General features: G+C 34.3%; 1 protein-coding gene and 1 long non-coding RNA gene across 5 annotated transcripts in view; one reads left to right on the top strand and one right to left on the bottom strand.

Moving 5' to 3' along the window:
- Positions 1-268: 268 nt before the first annotated feature.
- LOC106144791 (uncharacterized) lies at positions 269-18,564 on the top strand. 3 transcript variants are annotated; one of them, XR_013438954.1, is made up of 6 exons: positions 269-483; positions 1,428-1,475; positions 4,515-4,602; positions 13,581-13,732; positions 16,823-16,853; positions 16,962-18,564. It is a non-coding gene; the product is annotated as an uncharacterized LOC106144791 (long non-coding RNA). The 3 variants fall into 3 exon arrangements; XR_005729364.2 differs by having other exon boundaries at positions 276-483; positions 16,823-18,564; XR_001229688.4 differs by lacking the exon at positions 13,581-13,732 and having other exon boundaries at positions 282-483; positions 16,823-18,564.
- Positions 18,013-25,740, bottom strand: part of Psma3 (proteasome 20S subunit alpha 3) — a 21,540-nt gene continuing 13,812 nt past the window's right edge. For both annotated transcript variants that reach the window (XM_005322743.5, XM_021724757.3), the window contains exons 6-11: positions 25,255-25,327; positions 24,412-24,477; positions 21,568-21,614; positions 18,908-18,975; positions 18,350-18,414; positions 18,013-18,137 (exon numbers count right to left, since the gene is read on the bottom strand). In XM_005322743.5, the coding sequence (XP_005322800.1) occupies positions 18,093-18,137; positions 18,350-18,414; positions 18,908-18,975; positions 21,568-21,614; positions 24,412-24,477; positions 25,255-25,327 (364 nt within the window). In that variant the 3' untranslated portion in view covers positions 18,013-18,092. The remainder of the gene's footprint in view (positions 18,138-18,349; positions 18,415-18,907; positions 18,976-21,567; positions 21,615-24,411; positions 24,478-25,254; positions 25,328-25,740) is intronic.

Genomic DNA, 25,740 nt, shown 5'->3' with positions numbered 1-25,740 from the left:
TGTGAAACTTCATGGATTGGTGGGGAAAACAGCAGGTAGGATATCTTCCACTTATGATTGGCTGTCATCGAAGCCCAACCTTATTGGAGAATCAGAGATTGAGTAAGCAAGTCCTGAGAAATGATTGGGAGAGACGACTCCGGATGTGCTTGGCTGAGCACTGATTGGTGCATTGAGGGGTCAGGAAGAGCAGTTCCACACGAGGATTGGCGGTGAAGTGTCCCATGGAAACGGAACCCAGAACTGCAGCCAGGAGCTTGCACGGGGGCGGGGCAGGGTGTTTCCAAGGCGCCTGCGCTAAACCAGCTTCTCGGCGCCATTTTGTCCCGGCAGCAGTGGTCGCAGCTCTATCGCATTTTATGTTCCTGGCTGGAGGAAGCGGAGTTTTCAGCCGGTAGATTTATTTTAATGTGGCGCCCATTCAACGTTCGCTCCGGGACAGCACTCAATGAAGACCGGTGGAGTCTCAGAGCTTTTGAAAAGGTGAGTTGGAGGCTATGGTTGCCCGACTGACTAGGGGATGGCGCAGCTTTAGCGGTACCGGCACCGGAAGTGAAGGGGCCGCAGGCGGCCATGGTTAAAGTAGGTTTCCCCGCCGTGGGGTGGAGTGTGGGGGCGGGGTGTAAGGGGGCGAGGCTTCCTCTCCCGCCTAGGAAAGAGAAAGACTGAGGAGGCTGACTCGTGGTCCTGGGAGGTAATCCTGTGGTCCCTACTCAAGAGAATGAGCGGTGTTCTGGATTTTTCTCCGAGCAGTCAGTCTTTCCTCCCTTTGGAAGTGCGTTTCAGGGACTTGTCATATTTTCCACCAGAGAAGTTACCGCCGTAGGGGTGTCCTTGTTAACACAGGGAGGATATGGTTCTTTGAAACCTCTTGCGTTGGGGGAGGTGTTTTCCTCCTACCCCTCCCATACGAAGCTTGAAGGAAGCTAGCAGGCTCTGGCATTTAGAATGCCAAGGAATTTACTTGCTGGTTCAGAGGCTGCTACTGTGACCTTAGTCAAGATGAGTGTCACTGTGCTCGTCGAGGCTACTTTGTGAAAGAGACTAGCAATACCTCTGCAACTGAAAATACCTTTGTTGAAAGGACTTCCCCTATGGAGCTGTTAGCAACACTTTGTCTGTTAAAGCAGTCAAGAACTGACATATTCTAAATAGTGCATCTGGGTTATTGACACTTATAAAGAATGTAATATCTTTGACAGTCAACACCGACTAAATTTGCACAAGAGGACATTTTAACGTAGAATTTATTTTTTACCAAGTTGATTTTTCTCAAAATTGTTCATTAAAAATGTGAAACATCTGTATTTCCAGTGAGTGACCTAGTCATACTTAACTGAATAGATGCGTGGGCCTCAAGACTAGAGAACAGTTGAGTGATTTAACAACTCTTTGGGGTTTTTTTGTTTACTTTTTGTTTTTGGCAGTTGGTTGAAGACAACATATCAGTGGCAAACAGCTCAAGTATGATAGAGGTGAGTTCTAATATCTGTAAGACTCTACAATTGAGTGGACCACCAGGAAAAGTTTTCTGTGGACTAGTAAATAAATACTAGAATGCAAGAATGGTAGTTGAAAGAGGTTTTATTTGGTCAAGGGTTCAAATAAGTCTGCTTAATTAGCTTCAGATGTGATGTTTGAAATCCCCAAATTAGGACATCCTCAGAATTGTTTACCTATTCATGTAGTTCTTATTTCTGGACTTCAGAGTGCTTCATGTTTTTATGAAGAAACACTGTATATTTTTATAACCCCTACCCCCCATTTAAAAATTTCTTATACAGAGATCAATAAGCAAGTTTAAGAGTGAGGTGATTTTGTTTAAAAGGTAATTATAAAACAGTAGAATAATATCAAATTTCCCAGGGGGCATTCACACATAGTTAATATTACCAACTTTATAGAGTTATTATTTGATATAAATATGCACTGCGTGTCAGTGATCTTTTGGAAATTACTGAAAAACCCAAAGAAGATAAAAATTTCTTGTATTTCTTTTTTTTAACATTTATTTTTTAGAAGTAGTTGAACACAATATCTTTATTTATTCATTTATATGTGGTGCTGAGGATAGAACCCAGGGCCTCGAATGTGCTAAATGAGCGCTCTACCGCTGAGCCACAACCCCAACCCCCCCAAATTTCTTCTATTCTACCAAATGATAGTAATTACAGTTCATACTGTGCAGAGGGTTATTTTGATGGTTTAAAATATCATTCTAGGGCTGGAGTTGTGGCTCAGAGCTTGTCTAACATGTGCAAGGCCCTGGTTTTGATCCTAAGCACCACATAAAAGTAAATAAATAAAATAAAGGTATTGTGTCCAATTAAATAAAACATATATATATATATATATATTTTTTTTTTTAAATCCTAATTGTACTTATTTTTTACCCACTGGGAACATCAGAAATAATTTATCCATAAAGCATCTTTCATGGCCTCATAGTGTTAGATAGGACAGATGTACCATAATTTATATGACCTGTTTTGTTTACTTTTCTATAATAGCACTAATATGTCAGTGAATATCCTTGTACATATCAGTGACTAAAATTTCTAGGCATGTAGATCTTCTAGCATACCCCTAATTAATTTTTTGTAATAAATTCCCAGAAGTGGAAATATAAGGCCAAAAGAATTGTACATTTGAGGGTTTGGATACTTGTACAATTGTCCATCAGAAAGCTCTCTTGCCTTATGATTTTATTTGTTGTCCTTTTTTTTTAATTGAAACCTTCCACCCAGTTTTCTGTTTATTCTTTATTTCTGAGATCTGTTACTCAAATAGAATTATTACAGTTTTTTTTTCCCCCCTCAAGGAGTTAATACTCAAGTCAGTTGAGTATTACTACTTTGTGTTTCCATGCAGCCTTCCCTAAAGTTTCACATATTTACATATACATTCCCTTAGTGCTATTGTAGCCTCATAGTGCCTTTTACATACCTTTCACCTCACTTTCTTTGCAATTATTTGCCTCTTCTCAGGTTTAAGAATGTTCCCAAAAGGCAGCAACTGTTTTTAATTGCCAATATGTTCCTCCTCCTAGTACATTGTAAGATATTGAATCTGTATGTACAATTGTATACAAAATGTGAGAAATAATAAGCTAACATAACATTTTTAATAGTACTTTTGAAAATTAATGATGTTCTACAGATGCCAAGGTAACCTTCAGATTTTTTAATGTTCCAGATACTTAATATTCAATTGATTTGTAGTTATTAATAAAATACATATTTACAGAACCCATTAATAATGTATCAATATAATTTTCTTAAGACTTTATTCATCAATCCTTTAAGGATTTTAAATCTTTTTTTTTTTTTTTTTTTTTTTTGGTGCTGGGGATTGAACCCAGGGCCTTGGGCTTGAGAGACAAGCACTCTTCCATCTGAGCTATACCCCCAGCACCAAGGATTTTAAATCTTAATAGAAGGCAACTGCAGATAAATATTAACTGAAGAGTTATTAGACAGTATTTTTCATAGACATAAATGAAGGAAATTATAAAATTGCACATCTTTTTATTTTTTCTTTTTTTCTTTTTTTTTTTATTGGTTGTTCACAACATTACAAAGCTCTTGACATCTCATATTTCATACATTAGATTAAAGTGGGTTATGAACTCCCAATTTTACCCCAAATGCAGATTGCAGAATCACATTGGTTACACATCCACAATTTTACATAATGCCCTATTAGTAATTGTTGTATTCTGCTACCTTTCCTATCCCCTACTATCCCCCCTCCCCTTCCCTCACATCTTCTCTCTCTACCTCATCTATATCTTTTTAAATATTTATTTTTAAATTATAGTTGGACACCATACCTTTATTTTATTTATTTATTTTTATGTGGTGCTTAGGATCGAACCCAGGGCCTCGTATATTTTAGGTCGGTGCTCTAGTGCTGAGCCACAACCCCAGCCTAAATTGCGCATCTTTATAACTTAGTGAACTTGACTAACGAGAGTAATGCTTCATACAGAATCAAAATGTCAAATTATTAGTGATGTTTCAGTGATATAAAACTATTTTTGAAAGAATGTTTTATTTACGGATTCAAATGAAGGTATATAATTAGTGCCCTATGAGGTATTTTTCACTAAAATCTAAAGACATCCTTATATTTGTTTAACCATTCATGTCAATCCTGATTCTGATTTTTTTTTTTTTTTTTTTTTTTTTTTTTGAGGCAGGGACTTGCCATGCTTCCTAGACTGGCTTCAGACTCCTGAGTTCAGATTTTCCTCTTGCCTCAGACTGTTGGGTAGCTGGGACTACAGGCATGCACCACCAGGACTGGCTTCCATTTTTGAATTTTTAAGTAATACTTAATATTTTTATCAAAGAACACCGTGAGCATATTCATGGGGTCCCTCTTTCTTTCTAAAAACTTGAAAAGAAAATTTGACCAGTGAGAGTTCAGCAGTAAGATAATTTTTTTTATAATAGTGTGTATTCTAAATGTCTAAGCTATAACATAACTCAAAAGAAGTCTTTGTCTTTCAGAATAAGACTGATTTTCTGGGGAAATGAAGCTATGTATCCCAGTTTTGAAAGGCTTGAATCTGCTGGGTCTTGAAAAATCCCATTTCTGGTGTGTAATTTTAGTTTATCCTTAAATAATCAAGGTTGGTCCTGTGTGTGTGTAAAAAATAATAGAATTTATTATTCCATTGTACAGTTATTTCTAGAAATATCAGTATATGTTCAGAATAGAACTGATTGTTGAGTAGAACTGATTCCTAGACTTATTTTTGAGAAATTACATAATTTGCTTATTATCAAAGCATACATTTTAATCTATATTGTCTTTTGCTCTATCTAATCAGCTCTAAAATCAGCTCACTGATGATTTTATGGCCACATGGAGTCATAGATAATGATGTTTTTCTACATATAATTAAAAATAGAATAACAGCATACTTAGGATTTGGATTTATGCAGATCTGGTTACTAAATGGCTTTTCTACAAGGATCTGTGCTTGAGAAACTTACTGTCAATAAAAGAGAACATAATTAAACATGAAAAGTTAGTCTAAATACATGCTTCAAAAGATTTAAGAAAATTAGATCTTTATTTAAAGATTTAAATAATAATAAAGTTCTCTATACAGTCAAGGAGATCTAGAAATTTTTAAGACACATTGCTTTAAGAAAGAACAGAGGAGCTGGGGATATACATATATGTACATGTGTATGTAGGAGTGTGTGTGTGTGTGTAGGTGTATACATGTCCATCTGTAGTAAAGAACATAGTTAGCATGTATAGGGTCTCGGGTTAGATCCCCAGCACCATTAAAACACAACAGTAGAAGGAAATTTATTAATTGGTGTTTGAAACTTTTTAAGGGTAATGATATATAACCTGTAAAATTAGAAAGAAAGAAGACTTTATAATTGGATGGAAGGTTGTGAGCAAGAATGTGATTATATAAGAAAAGATGTATTTTGGGCAGTTGGTAAACCAGTTAGGTAAAGATCTTGTAGCAATACATATAGAGGTATCAAGAAAGATTTACTAGCTGGGCGCAGTATCGCACACCTCTAATCCCACTGCCTCAGGAGGCTTAAACAGGAGGATCACATGTTCACAGCCAGCCTCAGTTAACCACAAAGCACTAAGCAGCTCAGTGAGACCCTCTCTAAATAAAATACAAAATAGGGCTCAGGATGTGGCTCAGTGGTTGAGTGCCCTTGAGTTCAATCTCTGGCACACCCCGCCCCCCCCAAGAAAAGAAAGATTTACTAGGGGCAGGAAGATCACAAGTTCAAAGCCAGCCTCAGCAAAATCAAGGTACTAAGCAACTCAAGTGAGATCCTGTCTCTAATAAATAAAATTAAAAATAGGGCTGGGGATGTAGCTCAGTGGTAGAATGATAGTGTTCAATACCCGGTAACACTCCCCACCCCCCAAAAAATCTTTACTTAAAAAAGAATTTGAACATGTAAAGATAATATTCCAATTTTGGATAATATTCCAACCTTGTGGTTGGAATATTATCCAAAAAAAAAAAAGAGAGAGAGAAAGAAAAGGGAAATGATCTTAAAAAGAAGTGGGGGGGAATGCAACATGTTTTTCACCTATTAAGAAAAATACTCATTACAGACTACTCAATACCAGTAACTAAACTCACATGGAGGGTGATAGTGTAAATTAGTGTAGACTTTTTCAAAACGTCGTTTCAGAAGTCATAAAAATGACTGAATAACGAATGACCCTTTAAATTAATCCTAAGAGAACAGACCAAAACACAGATAATTAGCATTTTTATTAATATGTGAAAAACATGTTGCTTTTTTTTCCTTCTTTGTAAGACTTTTGTTGTTAACTAGTGAGGTGGGACCTTTTTCCATGATTTCACTTAATTCTTTTTTTTTTTTAATCATTCTTCCAGTATTTTTTTAATATATGTTTTTTAGTTGTAGGTGGTGGACACAATAGCTTCATTTCATTTTTATGTGGTGCTGAGGATTGAACCCGGTGCCTCACAAGTGCTAGGCGACCACTCTATCACCGAGCCACAAGCCCAGCCCCACTTAATTGATTCTTACACAAGATGAGCCTTCTAATTATAGATGGACTCTTGATATTTTATTTCTGTTTGCATTGTTATATAACACTTAGTAGTAATTTGCTGCACGTATTTTTGCATATAGATTTCTCATATTTTTAGTTTTCCTGAAGGTTTTTAAATAGACACAGGTTAAAATGTACATAAAATATATTCTTGGAAAATTACTCCAAAATAATGTCCAGTATGATTGAAAAGTTGAAGATATTGAATAGGAATTGGAAAGACCAAGAGAAGATACTGTTGAGGTAGTGTAAGCAAGAAGTAAATCTAGAGTGGAACCTGGAGAGCAAAGGTAATAAAGTGGGCAAGAGCTTATTAGGTTTGGAAGGGGAAGAAAGAGTGGACAGCACTTAGCCTCTAATTTATTATAGAGGTATAAAGGAAAAAAAAAAAGTCACACTTCCAAGATTTAAGGAGAGGGAATAGTTACATTAATTGATTTAGGAAGATCAGAAAGACCACTTGTAGGTAAAAATGATGCAATTTGTTTTTAAACATATAAGCAAAAGCTTGAAATGTCCAGGAAGCATCTGTCTATTCAATTGTCAAATTACTTCCAGGGTCACTGATTGGAACAGGCATTAATTCAGGATCTTATGTTGTTTTCTATATTTTAACTTTTAATTCTAGTTTATTAGATTTGGCTACTTTTTTAATCGGGACTTTCTTATTTCTGGTTTTTTTTTAAGTCTTTTTGATTAAAAAGTTAAATGTGTTAAATAAGTTCAGGAAAATGAGATGATTCTCTAACTTAAGGAGAAATTAGTTTTTCATTATTGAAACAAAGTAGTTTTATGAAGGCATCTTATAAAGTGTATTTTTAAAGTAGACACATGGGGTAAAATCTCTTTGCTTTTTCCTCAGTGGACTAATTTTTGCATGTTTTGATATAGTTTGATTTCAGTAGAATATAGAGAGGTAAAAAATACACAAAATATGAATATACGCCAAGATCTTTAAATAGCTGAAATCTAAGTAATTAAATTGACATTGTCCTGGGGCTTTGTTGTGGCTCAGTAGTAGAGCACTTACCTAGCATGTGTGAGGTGCTGGGTTCAATCTTTAGCACCACAGAAAAATAAATAAGAATAAAACAAAGGTATTGTGTCTGTCTGTAACTAAGAAAAAAAATTTTTTACATTGTCCTGTTCTTAGAAATCACTTTTAGGGCTGGAGTTTTGGCTTAATGGTAGATCACTTGCCTGGCATAAGTGAGGCCCTAGGTCAGTCCTCAGCACCTCATATAAATAAATAAAAGGTCCAGTGACAACTAAAAAAATGTTTTAAAAATAAATCACTTTTATTTTAACATAAAATTTTAATGTGAAATGTAAGAAAATATTTTAATAGTTAGAAATGTCAGAACAGGTCACAGACTGCTAAGGCAGGAGGATCAGGAGTTCAAAGCCAGCTTCAGCAATTTAGCAAGTCCCTCAGCAACTCACTGAGACCCTGTCTCTAAATATAAAAAGGGGCTGGGGTCATGGCTCAGTGGTTAAGTGACCTTGGGTTCAATCCCCCCCAAAAAAAATGTCAGAACAAGTGAAGAGTTAACTTTTGTGTACACCTGTAATCCTAGTGGCTTGGAAAGCTGAAGCAAGAGGATCACAAATTCAAAGCCAGCTTCAGCAACTTAGTGAGACCTTGTCTCAGAATAAAAAATAAAAAAGACTGGGGATTTGGTATGGTTTGATCACCCCTGGGTTCAGTCCCTTGTACCAAAAATTTTACAGTTAACTTTTAAGTATTCCTCAAGAAAGAGCTTAGTTTCACCAGTTAACCTCTTTTGATTCTTCTACCACCTATTCCCCTTCTGCTCCTAACACACACGCATACACACACACTTGCACAATCACATGCAAACCCTTCCTTTGCCTGTTATTCTAAGGCCTTAAAAAAAAAAGTGTGTGTTTTGTGTTTTGTTTCTTTTTTTCCCCCCTGTAATTTATCAAGAGAAAAGTTCTGATTTTATGTCAAGAAAAAGCAAGTCTTCTAAATGATTAGTTAGGTATAGGTAAATCACAATGTTAAATTATTTTTTTCCTTTTTGATTCCACTTTATAGTTACCTGACAGGATTTAGGTTTTTCCTATCCCTGTAAGAATAATAGCTGTAAAAATATTTCAGGAAGGGCTGGGATTGTGGCTCAGGAGTACTGCGCTCGCTACTACCACATAAATAAAAGATATTGTGTTCCACTACAACTAAAAAATCATATATTTTAAAAAATCCTTCAGGGTGGGCTACAGATGTGCCTCAGTGGAAGAGCATTTGCCTGGCATGTGTGAGGCCCTGGTTTTGATCTCCAGCACCCAAAAAAAAAAAAAAAAAAAACCATTCTGTGGCACATTCCTGTAATCCCAGCAACTTGGAAGACTAAAGCAGGATGATAATAATTTCCAGACCAGCCTGGGCAATTTAGCAAGATCCTATCTCAAAATTTCAAATTAAAAAAAAATAGGACTGGGGATGTAACTCAGTGATAAAGCACTCGTGAGTTCAATCCCTAATACAAAACAACAACAACAACAAAAATATAAAAAAAACATTCAGGGAGCTGGGGCTATAGATCAGTGGCAGAGTGCTTGCCTAGCATGTGTGAGGCACTGGTTTAAGCCTCAGCACCACATAAAAAGTAAATTAGTAAACAAAAAAAGAGTCTATGTCCCCTTTACAACTAAAAAAATATTTTAAAATATTTCAGGAATAGCAAAGAAATACTTCTAGGTTTAGTATGTGAATATGTAGCCAGGGAATTTAGTGGTTTAGGATGTATTTCTCTTATTTTCTACCCCATCAATAAGAGAATTCATCTGACAAGGTTGGGATTAGAATTACATTAATACATGTGAAGTGCTATTAGAATGATACTAAGTATTTAGGAAGTACTTATGAATCAGGTGGTCTTAATGTGAATATTATTACATGAGTGTTATCCCAGGAAAGTTTAAATTATTATGTTATCATTTTTATTACAGAGATAAAGCAGCTAGATGACTCTCTTATGTTATAGACCCTCTTCAAGGTCATAACAACCTTTCTTCAGTGTTATTTCCTATTTCTTCCCTTCAAAAATCATATGCAGGGCTGGGGATGTGGCTCAAGTGGCAGTGTGCTTGTTTGGCTTGCGTGCTGTGCTGGATTCAATCCTCAGCACCATATAAAAATAAAGATGTGTTCACCGAAAACTAAAAAATAAATATTAAAAAAATTCTCTCTCTCTCTCTCTCTCTCTCTCTCTCTCTCTCTCAAAAAAAAAAAAAAATCATATGCAACAGTCACTCTCCACTGTCATTTTCCCCTCTACAAGCCTCATGCTTTTCCTGTTCCTTTTTCTGTTTTCGGTAATAGTCCAGCCTCCTAGAATGTTGCCTTATCTCTGCATGTTCAAATACATTTTAAGTAAAGCTTCCTTGATAGCACTATAGGTGTAGTTACAAGTAATATCTCCATGTTTTCTCATACATAATTCCTGCCACTTTCTATATTGCATTTTAGCTATTTCATTTATTTATATGTCCTTCACTTTGTCATAAAATCTTTATAGATAGAGAGCTTATACCTTGTTCACCTTTGTAAGTTTAGGAGCCTCATAGGCCTTGGCATTTGTGGGTACTTATTTGTAGAATGAAATGTTATAAAATGTATAGCAAGCAAAAGATGGCATTTAATAGACAAATATATGTCATTAAAGATGTGCTTTTTCAGTATTTGTACTTCTAAGAACCTCTTAATCAGTGCCTTAAAATTAGAGCACTTAAAAGTTTTGGGAATTGAATTGGGCTCAAGAGCCTATGGAGGGGTAATAGCACTATGGGTACTATGCACAAATTAGGAATTTTCATTAGAATATTTTCTTTCAGAAAAGTTTAGCAAGGACTAACTAGGCCACCTGGATCAATAAGTTTTTGAACTCATAATTTTACCATGTAAGTACTTTTTAAAAACCACAATACCATAATCCATGACACTAGAAATGAGAATAGGAATTGGAAGAGATATTCTTGAGTATGTTTATTTTATCCTTAGTTACTGTGATACTGATAAGGGTTTGGGCCTTTAAGATTTAGAAGAAATGAGAATTATGGAAATTAGGGAGATAAATTGAAATATCAGAGCCATATCATACATCTAAAGAAGCAGTTCTTAGAATTTTTATAATAACTTAGTAGGACATTGAATTAAAGGAGCATCATAATATAATAACACTGGCTTTGAAAAACAGATGTTATGTTGTAATTATAAGCCTGTTGGTTTTACTCATTACTGTGACCTCTGAGATAGTCACTGCATGAATTTTTGCTTTTAGAGAATAAACTTCATGGACTAGGTATTTATAACTCTTAATGTTTGAAATTTCTAATCCAGCACCACATTTTTCAAATAGGAATTACATTGTGTACTTCTCATACCCAAATCAGAAGTATCAGGCACTGACTTGATAATTTTAGTACTTAAGGAAGTAGTTGATGTTCATATTACATAGGATCATATTCTGACAAGTTTTAATGTCCCTCCTTATTTTCAAGGATTTTTTTTTTTTTTCTCCCCTCACTGGGAATCAAACCCAAGGCCATGAACATGCAAAATAAGCACTTTACACTGAGTTCTGTCTCTAACCCATTTATTAAGAGTTTTGTTTTCATTGGACATTAAAGTAAATTTCAAATAATAGCTAAGCATGATTACCAACTAATTTCATTACAGTGAAGCTTCTGTTTTCTATACTGTTCAGTGTACTTAAATCAGTTACAGGAGAAAATATTTATTTACTTGGTAGTGATTGAATCCAGGACCCCCAGCATGCTAAGCAAGTACTCTACTGCTAAAGTACATCCTCGTTCCACTCCCTTTTTTAAAAATTTTGAGTTAGGATTTCAAAAAGTTGGTCTCAAAACTTGAGGTTGTCCTGCCTCGGCTTCCTAAGTAGCTGGAATTATAGGTCTGTGTCACTATTCCCAGTTGATCTATTATATTAATTCATGACTTATTAATAGATAATCACACATTTCCTGACTGCCTGTGGATCTCATCTTGCTTTTGCCGGGGAAGAAGGAAAGGATAGATGATGATGATATTTGTTTAGTACTTTAGGCCTTTTAGTATACTGTACTGCTCTTTAGTTATTTCCACAGCTTTAAAGTAGGGCGTGAATAAGTTATGGAGGAAGGGGTTTTTGTTTTTGTTTTTTTGGCTGGTGGTATGTTTGATAATATATTATTGACTCTGCTGATCCTAACAGACCACTTAGGGGTTTATATTTATTCACATGCAGGGTTACCTCAAATGCTATAGCAAGCAAGAAAAAAAATCTCACTTTGCCCCATTGGTTCCCTCAAACCAAGCTATAAAATTCTTACTGATTCTCAAAAAAATCTGTTTCTAAATTTTTATTTGCTACCATATCGCTGTTTGCAGTGTTTGTATAGTTTTGGTGGCTTATATCTTAGTCAGAAGGAACTGGGAAAGGGATTTTCATACAAGGAAATATAGCCAAACAAAAGGCCCTTTTGCGGTTTCTTATTTCTCTATTTATCATGTGATACTGCTTTTAAGGCCTTAAAATTACGTATGCTACCGCAAACTTTGCTGTTTTCCACCCAGTTTTGAACTTCTGCATTTTTATTACATAGTCATGAAGAACTAGGCTGTTCCCAGTAAATATTAAAGCTGCAGAACTTGCTTCTCTGCTGCTGGGTACTTCCTGTTTTGTCAGATTTCCATTTAGGGAAAAGAATAGATTTTAAAGTAGGCTAGTTTGAGTTTCATGTTTAAAGCGTCTCCTGAAATTCACTTTGGAAGCCATCCAAATATCGAGAGGGGGAGGAAAATGGCACGTTATGTCTCCACATAAAGTCATTTGTCAGAAAGCTGCATTTGGCTTTGTATCATGAGAGAGGATTGCCAGGAAGGAAGAGAAACTGCTTGCTGTCAGAAATTTTTAGTGTATGACTTGCCAGTATTATGGCTTGCCTTTCGGCTTTCTGTGTCAAACATGTTTATGTTTATGAATGAATTATGTCACCTCTGAAGGAACAGTCTGTGTTCATTTCTAATAGGCCTTTTTTTTTTAAGATGTGATTTTTTATACCTTTATTTTATTTATTTATTTTTATGTGGTGCTAAGGATCGAACCCAGCACCTCGCACAAGCTAGGCGAGCACTCTACCACTAAGCCACAGCCTCAGCCCCTCTAATAGACTTTATTCTAGAAATATAGAAGAATTGCATTCAGTTTATTCCAAATAACAGTGGGAACAGTTAAAATTCAAATGTTAGAATAGAAATGTATCACTACACTGTGTGTGTGTGGAATATATTGTACAAAAGTTGCAGTAATACCATTTTAAGAATCTTGCACAGTGGCACATACTATAATTGCAACTTCTTGGGAGGCTGAAGCAAGACGATCAAAATTTAGAAGTCAGTCTTGGGCACCTTAGTGAGAGAGACCCTGTCTCGAAATTTAGCTGAGGATAGTTTAATGGTAGAGTGCTTGCCTAGCTTGTGTGAGGCCCTGGGTTCAGTCCCTAGTACTGAAGAGGGGTTGGTACAGGGAATCTTTTGTTACTAAAGTAATGAATAAATAAAACATGAGTTAGAAATAATGAATTAGGGGCTGGGGATGTAGCTCAAGCGGTAGCGCGCTCGCCTGGCATGCGTGCGACCTGGGTTCGATCCTCAGCACCACATACCAACAAAGATGTTGTGTCCGCCAAGAACTAAAATAAAATAAATATTAAAAATTCTCTCAAAAAAAATACTTAAAAAAAAAAAGAAATAATGAATTAGTGTTGCTTTTTCAGTCCTGTGAAATGAACTAATAGTTAATAAAATATGTCAGAGCATGCTTTCACTATAAACCTATACTTTGCAGGTAAGGGAATGTTGCTATACTGTGGTGGAACCAAGCTCTTATTTTACCAAATTGATACTTTTCTGATACTTTTCTCTTCCTTGACCTATCAGTAAAATGAGATGCTTTTTACATTCACAGACAAATGCACAGAGCATTTTCTACTGGACATGCGTCTCACAGAGGAAAGAAAACTAATATTCACCAAGATAATGCTTCCCTCCACCTTCTGGTTTCATGAAAAATTAAGCCACTTCCTTCTTTTGAAAAAAAGTAAAGAATTAAATTCAAATGTTAGTAAAACTAATTCTTCTCAAAGGTTGTATTCTAAATAAAGATTGCTACTGCTTTGAGTAAAAGCTTAAAACTAATTAACAAAAATAAAAATAAGAGATGTTTTTTAATCTCTGACCATTAAATGAACAATTATACAGTTCCTGAACTCTTCATCCACCTATATGTTGGAAATAATTCTCCTAACACCTTTGTGTTGCTCTTTTTGAAAGTTGATGTTGAGTTGTAAAATATGTGAAACCATCTGCTGTTAATTTCCCCTTTTTCACCTAGTTATATACTGTTCTTGGGTACAGGTGATTGAACTTAGGGGCACTCGGCCACTGAGCCACATCTCCAACACCATTCTGTATTTTATCTAGAGACAGGTTCTCGCTGCTTAGTGCTTCCCTTTTGCTGGGGCTGGCTTTGATCCTCCTGTGTCAGCTTAGTGCTTCCCTTTTGCTGGGGCTGGCTTTGATCCTCCTGTGTCAGCCTCCTGAGCCGATGGGATTACAGGTGTGTGCCACCACACCCAGCAAGTTGTATATTTTTATGGTAACATTTCTCGTAAAATCAAAATGAGTTTTCTTAAATACCTCTTGCCCCTATTGCTTCATTCTGCTGTTTAGCCTTATGACAGAAGTAAAATCTCTTTAATTTTTTTAAGTTGTAGATAGCCACAATACCTTTATTTTATTTATTTTTACATCATGCTGAGGATTAAACCCAGTGCCTCCCATGTGCTAGGCGAGTACTCCACCACTGAGCCACAGTCTAAGCCTAGAAGTATAATCTCATAAATACTTTGAAGTATCTTTTCTGTTTCTTTTCTTGCCCCATGAAAAACTGATGTTTTTCTGATCCTTGCAAGTTTTGCCTTTTCCAAAATATCACAGTTGTAATTAAGCAGTATGTATGAGTCATACAGCCTTAGTTTCCATTTCACGTATACACCTGTCAGTAGGAACAGTGAGTTATGTGTTAAGTGTTAAACTTCATAAGAAATTGGCGAACTGTTTTCAGATGCAGCCATACCATTTTACTTAATCCATTCCTGTTAATCCACATCCTCACCAGTACTTGGTGATTTGTCTTTAATTGTACACTATCTAAAGCTCAGTGATAACACATTGTAATTTTAATATGTATTTCTCTTAATAGTGAAAAGCATCTTTTCACATAGGTATTTGCCATCAATGTATCTTGTTTAGTGTTTAGCCTGACTCTTGTCCATTTTTTTACAATTAGGGTATTTCATGTTGCATCATTTTGAAAGTTCTGTGTATCTGCTGTGCACAAATCCTTTGTCAGATAATTTGCAAGTATTTTTCCTCAGTTTTTCCTATTTTGTCATTCTTGAAACTTTTTATTGTGCAACTTTAATGGATTTAATGGATGATTCTTTCTTAAAACCAATAAGAGATCTTTGTGTATTTTTTTGGAATTATACTGTGGATAGGTATCCCAGTATTCTAGCATCATTTGTTGAAAAATCATTCTTTTCTCCATTGATTTGCCTTTTCACTTAGTTGATCATATTTGAAATCTGATTTTGAACTCCATTGTGTCCCATTAACATTGTATCTGGAGCATTAGAGTTAAGTCTGGATTTTTGTTTTTGTTTCTTTGGTGTATTAAAAGATCAAACCAGAATCTCACACATACAAGGCAAACACTTACCACTTAGCTGCATCCCCTAATAGTAAGTCTTGAAGCCAGATAGTTTCTCTACTGTGTTCTTTTTCTATACTATTTTGACTTTTCAAATTGCTTTCCTTACAAAAATTTTAGAAACAGCTTATTAATTTTACCCTTCCTGCTCTCTGTACCTCTTGAGATTAGGTTTACATTGAATTTATAAATCCCTTTGCAAATTGATGTTTTAACCATACTTGGTCTTCTGATCACTTCTAATTCTTTTTAAGTTTAAATTTCTATCTTTACTTTTTTGTTGCTTTTTTAAAATGGTACATAAATCCTCACTGTATAGATGAAATTTAGTAATTCTCCAAAATCACAATTATTAAAAATGACAAAGCCAGCCAGATTGAAACTTGTATCAATTTATAAACTATATCCTAGATTTAATTATAATGCTATCTTTCTTAAATTAATTTGTTTACACTGAAGTAGGCTACAAGCCCCTAGCTGCTTTTGTCAAGAAAAATCCCATTACTGTGCTTCAGTATAAGAATTGATCCTACAAATGTTACATATTTCTGAGCTTCAGTTTTCGAGAAATTCAGATAAATCACTGACATTTTTGAGCCAGTATTTTTAAAATATTATACCTTACTTTGTACTTTACTACTAGGAATTATTTCTGTAAGATGTGTACCAGGAGAGGGATGAGGGCAGGGAAAATGGAAATACAGGGTTGAAATGGAGCAAATTTTATTACATGCATGTATGCCTATGTCTAAATGAACCCCCCTATTACACCTAACTAAACATTTTTTAAAAGACGTGCCTTGAGCATTTGGATGTTTGACTCCTTGTTCACCAGATAAAAAGTAGGAAGTGTGATTTTTTTTTTTTTTGGTAGTTTTAAACAACTTCTTGTAAAATGTAGGTCAAGTACCTATAGTCTGGGGGGCTATACACTTATTTCATTAAAGACATTGTAGATTTATACAAATAGTCTCAGTGGTAGAACCAAAGTTTTATTTAGGGTTAGGAGCAACTGCACTGTTATTCTTGGGTTTTTTAAAACCTGACATTTAAATAGGAAACATGTAAAGAGGGTTTTTGGCAAGGGAAATTCTAATTATCATTTTTGAAGGCTTTTTGTGGCAGTTTGGTGGGAGCCATTAGGAAAGACCTGTCAAGAAATAGCCTAGGCATATAGTATGGATATAGGAAAGTAAAATCTAGGTCAAGTCTGGATTGCATTTCCAAAGGTAAGAAATTTAAAAATTAGAGAAACATTAGGAGTTAATATTATACATAAACACTGTTTCATTTAAAGATTTCTTCTGGTTTCTTAGTATTTTGAAATGTTAATATTTTTATAAAATGGAAACACTATCATTTTAATTTGCTGCTTACCTTGTGAAATTTATTCCAATGTTTCCATCATATTAATAACCTGTGACTTCATTTTTTAGGTCCCTTTAGGAGTGACAGAAATAAAAACAGGTGGATCATCTCATCAGATAAGTTATTTTACATTCTAAATATATTATGTTGGAAACTCTAAACCAGAACTTTGTTCTTTAAAAATTATGTTTTGTTTTTGTTTTTTAGGGTACCAGTATCAAGATGATTTACAGCAATAAGGTATTCAGTCTTAAACATTGTATTCATGTCAAAGTAAAACATATCAGCTTTTTTTCCTGGAGGCTTGCCATTTCTCAATGATATGATGGCCCTACAAGTAAACCTACATTAATAATGAAAATCTCTCATTTTTCTTTCATAATAGATAAGTTTAGATTAATCCAGTATCACGGTAAATTTATATTTCTCTAGTACCAGTGTCTTCTCTCATAGAGGGTTGTTAGCTGTACTGATAGGAATTTTAAAACAGTTAAGCCCACAGCATAGTAAGTGAAGTTTTAGGACTGGCCCTAGTTGACTGAGGGAGAGTCAATTTCTGTCTGAAAATAGATCCAGTTTAGTATTATTTGGGCATTTGTCCAAGGCCAACACTTATCACTTTCTGCTAAGAATGATTTGTAAAATATAGCAGGTAATCTCATACTATGGAATTCATGGTATCAAAATACTGGTTTTGAGTTGTTAAATATTCAGGTATAATTATATGCTATTTAAACTACAAAGATGCTCAAAGCCCAGCAATACCCTGCAGCTAAACTCTCAGTGACTAGATTACCTTCTTAGGAAAGCAATAACAGTTGAATGGAGTGATGCTGGCATGAACTCAATTTAGGGTGTGTATACTTGGCCTGAGTTCAGATTGTTCCTGCTCTAAGTAGTGCTGTTCAGAGCACATTTGTAATTCTTTCAGGCCACAGTTCTGATTTTTGTAAAGACAGAAAGTGACATAACAGAAATCCTTAACTTACCACAATAAAAGGAAAAAAGCAAAAATATTTTTTTGACTTCTCAGATAGAGAAAACATCTTTCTTACACCTAAAAGTCAAAACTGGCTGATGACCAGTATAAAAGAACCAAACAGAATGAATTCATCTTATTCCAAAGACTCATTTTACAGTATTCTAAGGAATTTTAGTAGTAGGCATAAGTCTGTATTTTAATAATAAGCAAATGTAATGAATGTCATTGATCATTTCTCCAATTGTGTTAAGTAGATATTAACCAAACTTCAGTGGCTACAAGTCAAAAATTTAATGAAAACTGGTCAGGGGCTAAAGTTACAAGGAACTGTTATAGAATAGATGCTGAAGTAAATGTTACATATTATCATCATCTGATTCATCCTCTTCCTTCAAAGATTCCTGTTAAGAGAAAAATGGTATTTATATTTGATTAATATCATTATGTCCCACTTATTAGCACTCATTAAAAATTTATCTAAAAACTTTAAAAATGAAAAACGAATACTTCTTTAGAATATATACAACTGAAAAGCATTTTGTGTCCTGAAAATCCTGTCTACTTTTAACCCCCCAAAAAAACTTAGTACTTAGTTTTTAATGCTGAAGCTCACCTTAGCATATTTCTCTGCTTCTTCCCTTATATCTTTTGGAACAATTTCATGTCTTCCTTTAGTTACTGTAAATTAAGCCATATATTCAGTTGAATTAAAAATGAGCATACTGATTTACAATACCATACAATTTATCCAAATCCTTAGGTAGTATGATTGTTCACCTAAGGTTGTAATACTGTACTAAGAATAATAAAGAAGATACTTTGTACTAACTTTTGTGTGTTTCTTTCATGTTTGACTAAATGTGCCCAAGTTAAACTATTGAAAATTATGATTTATAAATCCTGAGAATTAATTTACAGCATGATTAGATTCTGAAAATAGCCTATCCTTTAAGCCCGCTAGGTAGAAAAAATGGGTGATTTCTCAGTAATGCATGAAACAGATATTTCAAAACAATGAACTGTTCACAACTTTAGTCAATTATTAAGAAGAATTTTCCCTTTGATTAACTAACAACCTGTTAATTCTGTTTTGGATTTCTTTATATTAAAAAAGGTAAATTAAATACACTAAGTTTGTCCTAGAATAAGTAAATGTCTAAAAGTAACTTACGTTCACCAACCCAGCTGAGCTCTAGTTCAAAAGCTTTATCTTTAACTTCATCATGTACTATGTAAATTCTAGAACAGAAAAGGAGAAATTAGCAATTGGTCACTTCCAAACATCTAAGTTCAGGTACCCAGTCAGTACAAATTAGAATGCCCATCTCTATTTTACAAAATTATATATACTTCCTGTAGTCTATTATTATGTACATTAGAAAAGACAAATTACACAGTTATTGAGATAAAATGAAACCCTTGTTATCTTATAAACAATGAATATACCTATAGAATCCATTCAGTTATTTTGATACATTGTTTTAAAACTAAACTATAAAAAACATAACAGGGGCTGGGGATGTGGCTCAAGCGGTAGAGCGCTCGCATGGCATGCGGGCGGCCCGGGTTCGATCCCCAGCACCACATACCAACAAAAGATGTTGTGTCCATCGAGAACTAAAAAATAAATATTAAAAATTCTCAAAAAAAAAAAAACATAACAGGTTCAAACAGTAAGCGGTCATTCACTGTTCCTTGGCAGGATATTCATTTTTTTCTTTTCATTGAGCAGATATTTTAAAAAGCAACTTATAAAGACTTAGCAAATGATGCTTTCCTTGCCAAGTTTTTCACAACTTAATAGACGATTGACTCAAAAATATGATGTTCATTTATCCTACCACATTTCATAAAACAAATTTTGAAATGGACCTGGTGTATTTCTTTTCTGAGCTTGCTTTTTTTTTTTTTTAATATAGTAGTGAATTACTGAATTTGTGAGTTTAATCTTAAGTTTTAAATGACATTCGTACTGGTAGTTGTACATTATATTTAATTCAGTATAAAATGATGTCTCAAAATAAGTAAAACCCAACTAACTGGCTATTTTACTATTTTTCAGCACCTTGTCCATTCATTTAGTAACAGTTTATGTTCCACTTAAGTGGTTCTCACACTGTAGTATGTCACAAACTCAAAACAAGAAGGCGCTGTAGTATAACAAAGTAACAGGAAAAGTATCAAAAATTAAGTATCAGTGTAAAGTTCTGTTTTATATTTTATACTGCTTTACACACTTTACTTTCAGAGGGTCTTCTAAAGCCCTCCTATAATATGAAAGCATCTTATGATTAAGGGTAGCTACTTGATGTCTACCATTATACCTAAACATAATAGTGGTAAGGGCTGACTTCCAGAATGCCTGATTTCATGAAAGACACTTTATTTAAATATATTAAAATGTTGTAAAATTCAGTGAAAATATGTAGAAAATGGCTTATGCTTGCTTCTCAACTGAAGCTGAATGAGGGAAATAAAGGAGAGGTACTGACATTAGCAGGAATGGTGGACAAAGAAGACAAAACCACCAGTTCAGAAAAGATTATCATTTAAATCACATTTTTAAAAGATATATACATATTTTTATTTGTAGGAGCCAACAAGTTAATTTTATTTTTATACGGTGCTGAGGATTGAACCTCAGAAGTGCTAGGTTCTTGCTCTACCACTGAGTCACGAACCCAGCCCTAAATCACACTTTTTAAAATTATATAATTGAGACTTCTGGGATTTTTTTTCCTTGCAAATATTATTAGATGTAAAGCAAAGACACTATATTACACTAAGGTTACTCACTAGACCTTGTCTGTGTTGTAATGTGGGATGGAGATGCTGTGAAATCTCAAACATTACAAGTTTTAAATCTCAATAGCTGGCTACAAAGTCAATATTTTAATGAAATTTTTAAAATAGCAAATGCATTCTTTCAACTAGAATTATGAGGGTGTTTTTAAAAAAAATTGCCACCTAGGTTTATTGACTGCTTACTATTTTAAAAATTATTTATATGCTACTTTTTAATATAAATCATTCAGGTTTTAAGCTGTCCTTGTTTTGTATGAAGGGGTTATTATCAAGGATTGAACCCTAGGATACTTAATCACTAAGCTACATCTCCAGCGCCCCCCCCCCCTTTTTTGAGGAAGGGTCTTGATAACTTGCTTAGGACCTCGCCTCACTAAGTTGCTAGGGTAGCTTTGAACTCATGATCCTCCTGTGATTATGGGTGGGGGTGCCCCTATCTTGTTCAAAAAAATTTTATGATGAATCTGAAAAAGTGAAATACATCTTTTACAAAGAAAGCAGCAGATCAAAAATGAGCCAGCTTCACAGATCATGTACAGAAGCAATTAGCTATAAAGTTTGTAAGACCAAGGGTATACAGCTCAACAATAGAGCATATATGGATTCCAGTTGCAGGACCATAAAAGCAAGCTTTTTGTTTTAGGCTATCTTTTAAGATTAAATAATGAACTTTATGAGATTTGAGAAGTTAGGAGCTAACAAATGAAGCTGTTAATTTGATATCCAAGGTCTATTACGTTTTCCTACCCTAAATCCTATTGCCTAACAGTTCATTTTGTCAAAAGGTATACTTTCCCACCCCATTCATTACTGAAAAATAAGGATATTCATGTCGAGGGTATACTTCATGTTTAACACGTGCAAGGCACTAAAAGTTCAATCCCCAAGACAACAAGAAAAAGATTTTCTTCTTGGTGTGGAATCTTAGGATTTTACATTCACCTTCTAAAAATTATACATTACATTATTTTCAAATGAAACAGCCTCTTAAAACTTAAAGAAAAATCACAACTTATTCCAACTTACATTTTTGCAACTTCTTTAACAACATCACGGCAGGTCATTTCTTTCATCTACAAAAACACAGTATACATTCGTGAGATAGATTCTTGGATCTAAAACCAAATAAGATAACTTAAAATCCAAAAAGAAAAGACTATAAAGTTTCCTGATTCACAATTTTAATATTTTTCAATTAACATAACAAATATAGATATTCTAGATAACCACTAGTTTTATGTTAAATTTTTTAAAATTTAGAAGCCTCTATCAATTCATTTATAAGTAGACCCAGAAGTTTAAAAAACTGGAGGGAGAAAAAATCTTGAGTTTGTTTTCACCCAATTTACTTAATAAAATGCCAAAAATCATACTAGATAGTAGGTACCTACAAAACAGAAAGAACAAAAGAAATTGTTCTTAAGGGATATCAGGGAAGCTTTCAGAAACTATCAGGAGGATTTAAGCAGGTTCTTGGAGCACAAATTGGATTTGGTTTGATTACGGGAAGACAAATGTTAATCCACAAAGCAAAAGAGGGAAGCCAAAAAGTTCATTCATATGTGTTTTTTTCAGTTAATATTTGAAAATCAGAGTAGGAAAAAAAAACTATTTAGTGGTCAGAGAGCAATGTATACACTATGCAGATGCAACTCAAAGATTTAATCACAGTGTTTGAGCATACTAGCATTCATATTTTGGATATTTCAGAAGGATGGAAAATGGTGAAAAATACACAACACTTTTACATTGGTCCAGACTCAAGTGTGATTCAACTACTACTGTCATTAAATCGGGTTCATTTAATTTATTTTTATTTTAATTTAGAAATCCCGATGCTCAAGTTGTGTCTATAGGACGACATGAGGAAGTAAAAACTATAACATTAAGAACACTAATCTTAGGAAACAGACAAATCCTATCACAGAAAAAAAAGGCAACTGAGATGAACTCTTCAAAATATGCATGGTTTGGAGACTTGAGAGATCTAAGGAACAAATTCATTATGAATCTTTACAATATGGATTTAAAATCATTTACAAAAGACCTTGAGATTATTGAGGCAATGCATGTTAAATTAGGGGTGAAAGAAAACTAATTTTCATATTTTTACCCTTAAAGGTTAAGTTCTATAGTTGGTGAATTAATTGCATCCTGCACAGGCAAACTTAAGTATAAATTGGAAAAACACATTTTAAATAGAAAATATGTTTTTATATGTTCACAAAATATTTTTTTGTAAATAGCTCATCAGAGGTAAAACAGGCTATAGAATTGACGTACAGCAAGAGGTGACAAAAAATTCTTTCAGTAAAGGACCAAACAATACTTTTACTAAAAGTAGCCATAGACTGTGCCTGTATTCCAATAAAATTTACTTAAGAAATCAGGCAGTGGGCCAGTTTTCAGACCCTAATTTAGTAGTACATGACTTTAAAGTATGTGTTCCTCAAATGAAGTGATTGTTCTAAATTTTTATCTGGGATTTGTTGTTTTCCCATTTGTTACTTTGGCTTAACCACAGACAAAATAAATTGCTGACTATTCTTATACTCTTTTTTGTGGGGGGAAGGGGTTGCACTACTGGGGATTTATCCCAGGAGTGCTCAAAACCCTGAGACACATCCTCAGCCCTTTTTATTCCAAGAAAGAGCCTAAGTTGCTAGGCATTAGCGTGCCCCATTGCACCCATACAGAACACAGAACACTCTGGAGAGATGTAAACAAACTGGTTTACTCTTAGACCAACTTATTATGTGCCCTAGGCAGTGTGTTATCCTGGGGTTGGGCTTTAGGCTAAGTAGTGTCCCTAGGTCCTTTTCTCAACTAAAATACCAAACATGAATCAGATTTCTAGAATTTGACATTAAACAAATGCTAAACACTAACAAGTGTTTTCTAGAATTGGGCCTTAAGTAAGCTGAATGAGTAAGGTTGTAGTTTAGCATTCATACTGAGTGTACCTGAAAATCTCTATAAAACTGAAACTCTGATAGGTCATATCCTTGTCTTTTAGGCAAAGATCTGATAAGCAAAAAGACTTTATGGCTCCTATTTCAACATAAAGTTAACTGATTTATAGCTAAAACAAATATTTTTAAATAAACTTTTCATACTAATAGCTGAATTTCTGGCTTATGAGAAAATAGAAAGTACGTAATTTTAACAGGAAAGGCTTCATGCCTTGTCTAGCTAGGAACAAAGAAAGAAACAGTAGAGTACAGCCACTTTAATAGAAGACTTGTAAGACATAAAAGCTATGTCCCAAAGAAAGAAATGATATAGGAAGAAATATATGTTTTTTATTGCAGTTCTGTGGCATTAACTCATAAATTTTACACCACTAGAATTTTCAAGTTCTAGGGATCCATGAACATGGACTTTGAACCATTATATTAAAAAACTATTTTGGATGAGAGGAATAGATGAATTCTAGATAGGGCAGAGGGGTGGGAGGGAAAAGGGTAGGGCAAGGTGATTAGCAAGGATGGTAGAATGTGATAGATACCATTATCCAAAGTACATGTATGAAGACATGAATTGATGTCAACATACTTTATATACAACCAGAGATATGAAAAATTGTACTGTATACATGTAATAAGAATTGTAATGCATTCCGCTGTCATTTTTTTTAATCAATTAAAAAAAAGAACTATTTTGGATTATTTTGAATTAAGCAGTCATCAAATCACAAAAGGATCCATGAGGCAATTCAGATAACATGTTACCAGCTTTCCTATTCAACTGCATAGCAACTTCACAAGGCTCTGCTTTTAATATCAAGCTATACTATTTCCTTGGATTAAGGTTTAGTTTGGAGAGATAAATTTTACTTCTAGCAGAATTCAAATGTTAAATATGTGTTACCTGAAGTTTTTCTATTTCTGTCTTTGCAGCTTGCCTGGCTTTGCCAATGGCGCAGCCCCAATAACCCTATTTTTAAAAAAGGAAAAAACATTTAATCGTTTAATTAGTATACTATCCATTTCAATAATCACTACTGTTTCTACTTAAAAACTAATAAAAGGACGTTAATACCTTAAAAGCAAATGTGGACAAAGATATGCAACATTTTCCTGAATATTACAGTGCTCAAAAAATTTCAAATACCAAATCCTTCCCTACATGCCTTTTTTTGTGATGCTGGGGATCAAAACCAGGCTTTGCACGTGCTAGGCAAGTGTTCTACCACTGACCTCCAGTTCTGTATTCAGTTGGAGTTTTTTTTGTTGTTGTTTTTGTTTGGTGCTGGGGATTGAACCCAGGGCCTTGTGCATGCAAGGCAAGAACTCTACCAACTGAGGTATGTCCCCAGCCCCTGTATTCAGTTTTAAGACACTGCTAATATACTAATGAAAGAATCACATTTTAAATTTACTGTGTATTTTCTCTAGCATATGGAAAGCCATGGGTTTTTCCTCTGCCTCATATGCATAGGTTATTATTAATGATAAAAAAGAAATAATTCCTTGAATGAGTTTTTTTTTTTTTAAAGAGAGAGAGGGAGAGAGAATTTTAATATTTATTTTTTAGTTTTCGGCGGACACAACATCTTTGTTTGTATATGGTGCTGAGGATCGAACCCGGGCCGTACGCATGCCAGGCGAGCGCGCTACCGCTTGAGCCACATCCCCAGCCCAACCTTGAATGAGTTTTAAAGAAACTAAGGAAATACTACAGTAGAATTTTAAATGATTCAAGATTACTCACATATGAAACACCTGATGGGTCAATCATGTAGAGCTGTGCACCATCATTCACACTGTAAGATCCTAACATGAAACTGCATTTAAAAAATCATTTTAAAAAGTCATTCTTAATACCATAAAAATAATTCTTAAAAACTTGCAGTGATGTAAGTACAATTATAATTCTATAATAAATTATTAATATACATAAAATTCATAGTAACTTCCTTTGGTATGTTGGGTTCCAAATTAGTAAAATCTAGTATATACTAGAGATTCTCATGTGGGTTTTTTAATTTGTATTAAACTTTCCGGTGAAACTATCTTGGCAAGATAGTAGAAAAAAGTAATTATCAGTGAAAAATAGAACTACAGAGAAGGTCTTAGAAAGCATCAACACTCAAAAGTCATGGGAATAAAATTCCTGACTGAAAATCAACGTTTCAATGCAACTTTTTCCATCTTTCATTTCCCAATATTTCTCCACTTTTCTGCAATAATCAGAAAT

This window comes from Ictidomys tridecemlineatus, chromosome 5, assembly GCF_052094955.1.
Source record: "Ictidomys tridecemlineatus isolate mIctTri1 chromosome 5, mIctTri1.hap1, whole genome shotgun sequence".
In the NCBI taxonomy this organism is placed as follows: Eukaryota; Metazoa; Chordata; class Mammalia; order Rodentia; family Sciuridae; genus Ictidomys; species Ictidomys tridecemlineatus.
The sequence above is the reverse complement of the archived record's forward strand: the minus strand, read 5'-3'. Positions and strand labels throughout refer to the sequence as shown.